Consider the following 10,537-nt stretch of genomic DNA (forward strand, 5'->3'; position numbering starts at 1 on the left):
CTAGCTCTGTAGACCAGGCTGGTCTCGAACTCACAGAGATTCGCCTGCCTCTGCCTCCCGAGTGCTGGGATTAAAGGCGTGCGCCACCACCGCCCGGCTTTCCAAAGTTCTTATTTGGAGTTCTGGCCAGAACATCATGAGAAGGTGCACCATTTCAGCAGCTGGTACTCCCCCCCCCCCAAAAAAAAAACCCAGTCTTATAGTAGAGCTAACGGCATTACGATGTCATCTGAACCAGGTGGAGTTGTTGCCGATAGCGTTAATCACAGCCCACAGAGGGGACTCCCACATCAGACAGAAGTGGTATGGCTGGACGGAGAGAGAAATATTAGATGAGAGGAGACAGGAGCTCAGGGCTTTCAGTCTGATGATTCATAGGGACAGTATCGTTCGCCCATTCATTCTGAGGATTTGGTAGAGGTAAGAACTAGTGACTGCTCTGCTTCTCTGATCTTTCAGCATTAACCCCTCCCTATAAACTCTGGGTTTTTATTGCTAAGATCAATTAGAATTTGCACAACATCCACACTCTTCAGTTCTCAATTGAAGAAACAATTCTTGCAGCCATGTTGCTCCAGGGACCTCCCTCATATCCATCCATCTCTATCCTGTCTCATTCAATCCTGATACTCTGAAATGATAGTATGTGCCTATGTTCCCTTTGCCTGTGATCACTGCCCTGAACCCCCCTCCCCACACCCCCTGATTTTCCCCCTTATCTCTTACTCTCTCACTGAACCTGGAGCTGATTGATTCAGCAAGACTTGCTGGCTAAGAAGCCACAGGGTTTTCCTTTCTCCACATCCTCAATGCTGAAATGACAGGAATTTAATATCACCTTTAGCTTTTTAATTTGAGTGCTTGGGATTGAACACAGGTTCTTACGCTTGTGTGGAAAACACTTTCCCAACTGAGTCATTCCCCCCCCCCCAACCGTAAGCTTCTTTTGTTTTGGATCTTTTTTTTTTCAGTGCTGGGATTTATACCCAGGACTTCATACCAAGTGAGCTCTGTACCACTGAGCTACACCCCCAACTCCAACCTATTTAGGACTAGAATACACACCATCACCCCCAACACTCCTAACTTCCTGCTTTGCCCTGTTTTCCCTCTCCTCGTAGCATTTAACACCTTCTAACAAATATTTTGCTCACTTGTGAGTAACGTTTCAGGTTCTCTGCTCTTCCCGCCATAACCCTGACTTCAGCAGGTAAGAGCAGCCATCTTTGCTTGTCCATTGATGTGCTAAATTAAGTTTCCATCCACCATGTACACCTGCGCCTGGTACACAGTCCCATCCAGAACATAGCTAATAAGGGGTGAATGGATGAAATCTTGCTGACTGGGTTCATTTTGTCCCATGACTTTACTACTCACTAGGTGTTGGGGGAGGCTGTTCATTCATTCCCCGGCCGCCCAGAACCAAAATAATCACTTGGAAACTATATTATTTGCAATACTGTTTGGCCAATAGCTTAAGCATATTTCTAGCTTGTTAACCCATCTCCATTAATCTGTGCGTCACCACGGGGTCGTGGCCTACCAGCAAAGTTTCGGCGGGCTCCAGAGGAGGCGTCTGTCTCCAACAGCAGCTATGTGGCTTCTCACTCACTCTGTCTACTCTCTCTTTATTATCTCTTTCAGCCTGGCTTTACTCTGTTAAGCCATTGGCTGAAGCAGCTTCTTTATTAACCAATGCAATAAAACATATTCACAACATACAGAGGGGAGTCTCCCACATCACTATGTGACCCCCGCTCCACAGTCAGTCTAAGCTCTGTGCTTCTGGAATGGGATCTGTAGGCATGAGCTTTGTGTTCCTGGGGTCACCCACAGCAGGCTTCATGACAGACCCTCCAGCGGTCTGCAGTAAGGGAGTTTATGGAAATCTACCTTTTTAGGTAGATTGATTCCGACAGGCAGGGACAGGTAGGCTGAGGGGTGGAGAACAGTCGGGGTCACACCTACCAAGAGATGGAAAATTCCCACATGATCTCACACAAGCACAGGAGCCGGGCAGTCCCACACCCTGATCAAAGCTAACCCAGTACTGGATTAAGATGTCTTGATTTTCAGAGTTTTCCAGTTTTCTATACTGGGACTGAGCAGTTGGCCAGGGTTTCAAGAACCTCGGTAAACAATGTTCATACAAAAGAACGCATGCACATCTGCCTAGCTGCAGATGAAGTCTTTTCTGAGAGTGATTTACGGTGTTATCAGAGGGAATGGTGGCTAACAACTGTCTGCATGGCAGCTGAAGCTGGGGAGAGGAGTACTGAGTCAGGACCCCTGTGGATTCTCGCTCCAGCTTCCCCAGTAGGAAGTTGTGTGAGCTCAGAAACCCTACCCTAGTTCGGACACAAGTTTTCATGCGGGTTTGCCAGATGACTGTTAATGGCTTCCACAAACAATGCCTCCACTGTGGGGAGCTTCCTGTATGCCAGGTACCCCATCATGTGCCGTGTGGAGCTAAGCATGCTTCATATTTCTGTGACTACTTTCAATTCTGCTATTTTGGTAAGTGAGGAAACCGAGGCAGAGCGAAATCGAGTGACTTGTCCTAGAGGCAGATTCAGGACTCGAATTCAAGTCCAGTGTTCTTCAGACTGCTATGACGTATTTCTGTCCATTTGTTCTGAATTCTGCTCATCTTGTCTTTTAGCCCACAACCTGGTCATAACACCGTGGCCCCCACAGCAAAGAACACCAGAACCACAACCTCATATCCTCCTGTGTAGTAGGCTCTTCACTTTGAATACACCTAAGCCTGGCCCAGGATTCTTTCTGCTATGTCAGGGACCTAGCTCTTCTCTAGGGAACTAGGTTTTAGGTCTAGGCCAGTTGTGCACTCTAACAACTAGGTCCAGAATGCCTGAATTCTAGTCATTGTGCCGTTGACTTCCCATCTGTTACCAGATGATGGCGGTGGTGGCAGCGGTGGTGGTGGTGGTGGTGGTGGTGGTGATGCTGTTGATGATGATTTGGTTTTTTTGGAACAGGGTCTTTCTGTGTAGTCTTGACTGTCCTGGAATGAGCTATGTAGACCAGGCTAACCTTGAGCTCAGGGATCCTCCTATTCCTGCCTCCCGAGTGCTGTGATTAAAGGTGTGTACCACCATGCCTGGCCTGTCACATTATTGATGTATATGAGGTTTTATCTTTGAGTTTGTAAAGTGCCCCCTCTCTCCCTGTCCTGATGATGCTCCACCTGCCCTGGGGTTGGGCAGTGGCGCTGAGACTCCTGAAAACTCATATCACAGGTATCTCTTATTTTAGCAGCTGGAAGGATGAGAGACAACATGAATGTTGGCCAAAATCACACAGCAAAAGTGACCCGAATCTAGAGTTTGAACCGACTCTTGACTCCAAATCTGGGTTCAATTTCCTCAAATGACACAACTGTATAAATTAACCCAGAATTCCTTGTGACTTCTGGACCAATCTCCCAGGTTGTATTAAGGAAATTCAGATCAGTGCTAACTCGTCTTGAGTGCCTCTCCCATACGGCGCCAGTCCCCCCACCCTTAACATGCAGGGGCTGGCAGAGACAGGAAAGGGACAAGGAACAGAACACTGGGAAGCTACCGCACCTACGAGAACTTCCGTGGCTTTGCTGGCTTTTTTGGTATATTTGTCTCCATGGTTACCCTTGGTTCTGCCAAATGACTCAGTGCCTCCACAGCAACGACAGAGGATTCCTTTTAAAAATAAATTCCATTACAACATGAGGTCAGGTGACAGGTGATTATAACTAAATTTATGTGCTTCTCAAAGGACAGGAGGCAGGGAAGCGTTGTCTCTACCAGTAGGGAGTCCTGGATGCTTAGATCCAATGAATTCCAGTCAGTTATTCACCTGTGTCTCCTGAGCCACGTGTGAGCTTTGTGTGGTTCTGAAGACCACAGGAAAGTTCTATGAGGTAGCTACAAGTCAACCTTCTTAAGAGCTATTTATTGCCCTCCTCTGTACCTGACCTAACAGCATTGTGACCATTAGATAAATGGTTTGGAATGCACAAAGCACTTATTTTGTTGTATTTTGCTTTTGTTTTTTTGAGACAGGGTTTTTCTGTATCTTCGGAGTCTGTCCTGGAACTCTCTCAGTAGATTAGCCTGGCCTTGAACTCAGAGATCCACCTGCCTCTGCCTCTGGGATTAAAGTACTGGGATTAAAGGTGTACGCCACCACCACCTGGCCTGCTTGGGTTCTTTTGTTGTTGTTTTGTTTTGTTTTTTGTTTTTTTGGTTTTTTTTTTCTTTTTGAGGCAGAATCTTGCCATGTAGTCCAGGCTGGCCTCTAACTCCCAACTGGTCTGCCTCAGCATCTCTCAGTGTTGTCTGGGACTGCAGGCATGTACCACCATGTAGTAACATGGAGCGGCGGGCTGCGTCCCCGGCACCTGGCTGCCCTCATAGCTATCTTATGCCCTGAAATAATTACACGGAAACTGTATTCTTTTAAACACTGCCTGGCCCATTAGTTCCAGCCTCTTATTGGCTAGCTCTTACATGTTGATCTAACCCATTTCTAATAATCTGTGTAGCCCACAAGGTGGCTTACCAGGGAAGATCTTAACCTGTAGCTGTGTTGGGTGGGAGAATCATGGCAACTCCGCTTCTTTCTCCCAGCATTCTGTTCTGTTTACTCCGCCTATCTAAATTCTACCCTATCAGAGGGGCCAAGCAGTTTCTTTATTAATTAACCAATGAAAGCAACAGATAAGATACAAGACCCACCTCCATCACCACCATACCCAGTCTCATCTAGATCTTGCTCATTTTCCTCTCTTTCTTTGTTGTAAAGAATTTGGAGGAAAAAATTATCAATTGTATACATAATCCTTTCAAATACAAAACAAAAAAGGAGACTACAGTAACACCGATTTATAAATGACGTTTCTCTTGTTCTGTAGTAGATCATGAACATCATGCCTATGATGTTAATTGCATGACAACAAATTTTATTTTAATAGTGCTATTCCACAACTTACCCACTAACCTTCTTCTTTTGGACTTTATTATTGTTATTACTATTACTATCATTTATTGTATGTGCATATGATGTGTGGCCATGCATGTGCATGTCAGTGGGCTACTTTAGGAGTCACGTCCCTCTTTCCATCTCGGTGAGTCCCAGGCATTGAAGTCAGGACATCAGGCCTGGCAGCAGGTACCTTTGCCCACTTACCCATTTCATTGGCTCCGGGACATATCTAGGGGAGGGAATCTTCACTATTGTAATCCACACTGTGACATACAACCTGGCAGCATTTGTGATTATATTCTCCCAGTTTTTGTCTGATGGAGGAAATGATGGAGGAAGGTCATTGGTTAAGTAATAAAGAAACTGCTTGGCCTCATAGGTTAAAACATAGGTGGGAAGAGTAAACAGAACAGAATGCTGGGAAGAAGAGGAAGTGAGCTCAGATTCAACAGCTGTGCTCTCTGGAGCAGAGACACCATGCTCCCCTCTCCCAGGCAGACGCGATAGCTCTGCTCTCTGAGGCAGGTGGCGATGCAGCCAGCCACCAGGTCAGACATGCTGAATCTTTCCTGGTAAGCGCACCTCATGGTGCTACATAGATTATTAGAAATGGGTTAAGAGGCTGAAACTAATGGGCCAGGCAGTGTTTAAAAGAATACAGTTTGTGTGTTGTTATTTCAGGGCATAAGCTAGCCAGGCGGCTGGGGTGCCAGGGACACAGCCCTGCCACTCCTATTACTACATTTGTCCTTAGGATTTAACCTTCCTTAACAGAATTTTTGCCCTTCTATTCTTTCCAAATGTAATTACTTCTAAAACATACTACTTAAGCAAATTTCAAAAAATGCAGTTTTGAAAGCCGGGCGTTGGTGGCGCACGCCTTTAATCCCAGCACTCGGGAGGCAGAGGCAGGCGGATCTCTGTGAGTTCGAGACCAGCCTGGTCTACAGAGCTAGTTCCAGGACAGGCTCCAAAACCACAGAGAAACCCTGTCTCGAAAAACCAAAAAAAAAAAAAAATAAAATAAAAAAATGCAGTTCTGAAAAGTAGAAGAATGCATTTCTTTATCTGTGATCCAAATACAGACGCTGTTATGTTTTAGATATTTCACTTCTGTATTTCGTATTCTGTGTGGCTTGTTCAGTGAACACTGCTGAGGACCAGTCTGGGGTTCTGGCAACTTGAAAGGCTGAGGCAGGAGTCTCACTAGAGTACAGGAATTCAAGATCCTGGAAAACAAAGCAACAGCCATCACCCAGACAAAAAGGCAGACTCAGTGGCTTGAGCCTAGCAATCAAGAGGCCCAGATTGAAGCTGAGGGTCAGTGCTCAGGGTCTCTGCAAGTTCAAGGCCAGCTCAAGCTACTTAGCGAGTTCTATACCAGCTGTATAATGAAACCCTGCCTTTAAAAAAGCAGAAAGAAATCTACATAATGTATGTATAATCTGCCTGTTTACAGCATGAGCATAACTGTTCCCTGTGGTTTCTCACCAACAGCTGTATCACATTGTGTGTGTGCTAGCACCCTAAGCCCTCATGTGAACATCACTGCAGACTTAACAGCTGTATCACGTGTGTGTTACTATTGTCAAAATGAGAATCGGAGGGCTGATCATCCCCTTCAGAGGTGTGTTAAAAAAAATAGAAGAGTGGATATGGCTGCCCCGTTGGCCTGTGGACAAGGTGAGGAGACCATGGTGGCAAAAGGAACAGGCAGCCTATTTGCCAGAGAAGCCTACTTTGCCCCCTGAAGGGTGTAACTACCAACACCCTGTCCTTGACAGGCACTGTGGAGTTTTCTCCTTGCAGAGCGACTAGTCAGGGGCTTTCTCAGAGATTAATAAACAGAAACCAAAAGAAGTCGTGTCCACAGAGAAAACCCTGTTTACAGATAACCTACTATGTGCACGGACATTCTCCAACAGTCTCTGTGTATCCCCGAGAGGGGACTTGCCAGGGGACAGAGGAGGAGATTGAGCCTGGAGAGGGTGAATGACTTGGTTAAGGCCTTGCAGACAGAAACAGCTATCTGGTGCCAAAGGCCACGCCTCTTCCATTGTTCTGAGATGCTGATTCGGCAGCGTGACTCCCTCTTGGGTGAAGCCTGAAAGCCTTCCCAGGAGACTCCCAATGATTTCTAAACAGCCACGTTTGCAGGAGGATTAGGACAGTGTTCAGCTTCAGGAAATTTGAGGTTTATTCTGCCCCTCCTTGCTGGGACCCTTGGGCAAGGTTCCATTCTCACGGCCCTGTGCCCAGTGACTGTGGAGAAGAAGGCCTTAGCTTTGGCTCTAGGCGGCATAAATGCAAGGCCTCTTAGGGACTGGACTGCCTGGTGCTGTGCTGAGGGCTGCATTGTAAAGGACAGACAGACAGACAGTGGCATTCTGTCCCCAGTGACATCTGCAGGTAGTTCAGCCTTCTCAGCCATCTATCTAAAAGGCTAAGTCTTAAGTCTTCGGAGGACATTGTTTTCCTCTGCACCAGTTTCTCCTTGCCAGTGTGTGTGCCTGTCACCCTAACCTGGTGTTGGCCCAAACAATTCTTGTTGTTGTTGTGTTGGTGCTGGGGCTGGCTTTTAGACACACGTTCTGTTCCTGAGCTCAGGACCAGTAGCTTTTTGCTCAGTGAATGAGTTCACCTAATCATGGGTAGGCCGGGACAGTCAGGCTAAGACCAACTTGCACCAAGAAAGACCCTTCACTCAACGGGTTTCGTTGGGTGGGAATCCCAACAAGCACTGGCTGAGGGTGGGACGTGGGGCAAGGAGGAGAGACTACATAGTTTAGTGAGTGTGTAAGCTATGAGCTACCGGAGCTCAGCACCACAGCAGACTTCTGGAAGACAGCACAGAAAGGCTGGCTATTCATCTACCAGCTTTGGGTCCTGTTTGGCATCGGTTAGGCGCTTTTCCCAGGGCCCTGAACTCGCCTGGGCTCATGGCTGCTGTGTGTTTGTAAAGGGGGAGGAAGCCTCAGGTTCTGGCAGCACCTTGAAGCAAGCAGCGTGAGCAGCCACCTGCGGATGGGGTTCCAGTTGGTCGGCAGCTTGAGGGTTTGCAATAGAGCCAGCCCTTCTTGGTCCTTCTGGGCTAGGGTTGGAGTTAAACAATGCTCTGAGCCACTAGATAGCCATGAAAACTTTATTGCTCCAAGATCTTTACATGAACGTCACTGGCACCGCATTTAGGCACGTATATATAAAAGGCACAACTTATTATACAAATTCAATCATTTGATGCAGGCGCTGTACAGCCACTTCCCAGGATCTCTCCCAGCTCTGTGGGTGGATTTCAGGGGCAACAGCTGCACTTGTCTGAGCCCCCTTTGCAGATGCAGCCCCGGGCACACTTGGCACAGCCTGGAGGGCAGCAGGGACAACAGCCTGGAAAGGTTAGGAGATGGACAGGTGAGCCATGGCTCTTCACTTCCCTGTCTCTCCTACCCCTTAGAGGACATAGAAAATGAGACACCTGTAGCGGGGAAACCTGGGCCGGGAGATGGGAGACTGTGCGATTCGAGAGCAGAAGGAACCTCAGAGGTCCTCCAGGGCCATCAGAGCCCCAGACTAGGGGTGGGCGTTTCAAAGGTCACAGCCACAATAGAAATATGATTAGAAGTCAGGGCTCATGACTCCAGGCCAAGGCTTTTCCTTCTTCCTCACTAGACTGGACAGAACCTATCCCCAACCCCCTTGCTGCTCCAAATACCATGGATATCCTTACTTCCCAGTGGGCTGCAGCCCAGGGTAGCTCTGTCCCAGGTGTCTCCTTGAGTGTCATCTCAGATTCCCTCCCGATGAGGAAAAGGTCCGCAGAATGCCTCTACTGCCCGCTTGGGGTGGATAGGGAGAGCGAAGGGCGGGGCTATTCCCACGCCCACCTGGCGGTGTCCTGGCGCCTATACTCACTTTTGCGGCAGGTTTTACACTTGCAGGTTGTGCATTTGCAATTGTCCCCGCAGATGCAGATCCCTCCTAGAAGACAGGGCAGAGACGGGGTGAACACCAGGCTGTTGATCTCAGGGAGTAGTGGGACAAGAAGGTAACCCCAGTGCTGTGGATGGTTCTAGAGACAGGTCATGGATAGGGACCGGGGTAGTAGTGGGACAAGAAGGTAACCCCAGTGCTGTGGATGGTTCTAGAGACAAGCCATGGATAGGGACCGGGGTGGCAGCATCAGCTCAACCCGGGTTACTTGTGGAAATGCCCCTTCCTGACCACAACCCTTGCAACAGATCCCTTTGTAACTCTGTGTAGGGAAAGAATCAGTAGCTTAAAAACACAACACATCAGGTACTGATGTCCAATCAGACTTGAGGACTAACAGACCAAGGCCAACCCCAGCAAGGCCAAGGTGCCTGTGGCAACCATCAAGGGCTTTCACAGCCTCGGTTTGACAAAGCCAGCCGGAAACCCTGGATGGGAAGCGGAAAGGAACACAGGGATGGGGTGGGGGAGACAATACCTTGCCTTTATTTAATAAAAAATGACTCGTACTTTTGTGTCTTTCTAAACTCATCCCATCCGTCACGTTCAGGTTCAGAACACTAGAACTGTCTGCATCTTTTCCAGGTCTGGGGGACAGACCTGTGCTGTTAAGGGTGAAGGATGCTTTTGAATATTTTACATGCCACTTTTCAAGGCTGAGAAAGCCCAGGATGGTTTTGAAACCTGATCTTCTGGCCAACATAGTTCCTGGCACTAAGCAACCTGGATTGGCTTTGAATTTGGGATCCCCCCCCCCGCCCACACACATTCGGTATCCCCCCCACACACACACACCTTAGCCTGCTGAGCTCTAGAATCACAGGTGAGTACCACAACTGGATTTTACTGCCTTGAGGTCCCAGCTAAGCCTTTAAGCCCTGGTGTATGCAAGTGCTTGGTCATTTTAGCCTTCCCATAGATTCCCTAGTAGGCAAGCAACCCTGAATGAGTAACCTCAGTTTGCAAATGTGGAAACTGAGGCCCATTAATCAAATGTGTTAGTAAATGAATGGCGGCAGAGGACCAAAATCAACCGTCCAGGTTCTGGGCTATAGCTCCATTCCCTATTCTGGTGGCTGTCAACTAGGGATCTACAGCTAGAAAGACTGTTTACAAGTTCTTCCCTTGCTATTCCCTGGACTACTGTATCAGTTTCAGCGAATCTGGCTGGAAGCCAACAGAGTGGGAGCTGCCTAAAGGTTGCAGATCCAGGACAAACCTCATCCACAACGCCTAAGTGAAGAAGTTTCCAATAGCCCCACATCCTGCCTGCAGAACACAGGGGCAAAGTTGTAGGACCCCCAGTGGGCCTCCTTACTCACCAGACATGCATGTGCATTCCCCAGGGTCCATGGTCCAGGTGTGTGAGTGGCTGAGACAGGGAGGCTGAGGCAGCAGCAGCTGGAGGCTCCCTCTTTATAGTTGCGTAGGTGTGGACTGCAGCTCACCCCACCTCTCCCTGGGGCCAGACGCCCTGCACACGGCCCAGAAAGATGCTCGGGGCTAGGAGGTGGGGAAGACAGGTGGCAGAGGGCACAGGGCAGGTCAAGCCCTTTGTGAAAGCCCT

At 48.3% G+C, this 10,537-nt stretch overlaps 1 protein-coding gene across 1 annotated transcript; it reads right to left on the bottom strand.

Moving 5' to 3' along the window:
* Positions 1–8,275: 8,275 nt before the first annotated feature.
* LOC101997407 (metallothionein-4) lies at positions 8,276–10,323 on the bottom strand. Its single transcript, XM_005345615.2, has 3 exons — positions 10,293–10,323; positions 8,893–8,958; positions 8,276–8,367 (listed from the first exon to the last, which is right to left on the bottom strand). Exons 1-3 carry the CDS (start codon positions 10,321–10,323, stop codon positions 8,276–8,278), a joined length of 189 nt encoding a protein of 62 aa, XP_005345672.1.
* Between the last annotated feature and the right edge of the window lie 214 nt (positions 10,324–10,537).

This window comes from Microtus ochrogaster, chromosome 4 (assembly GCF_000317375.1).
Source record: "Microtus ochrogaster isolate Prairie Vole_2 chromosome 4, MicOch1.0, whole genome shotgun sequence".
Lineage (NCBI taxonomy): Eukaryota > Metazoa > Chordata > Mammalia > Rodentia > Cricetidae > Microtus > Microtus ochrogaster.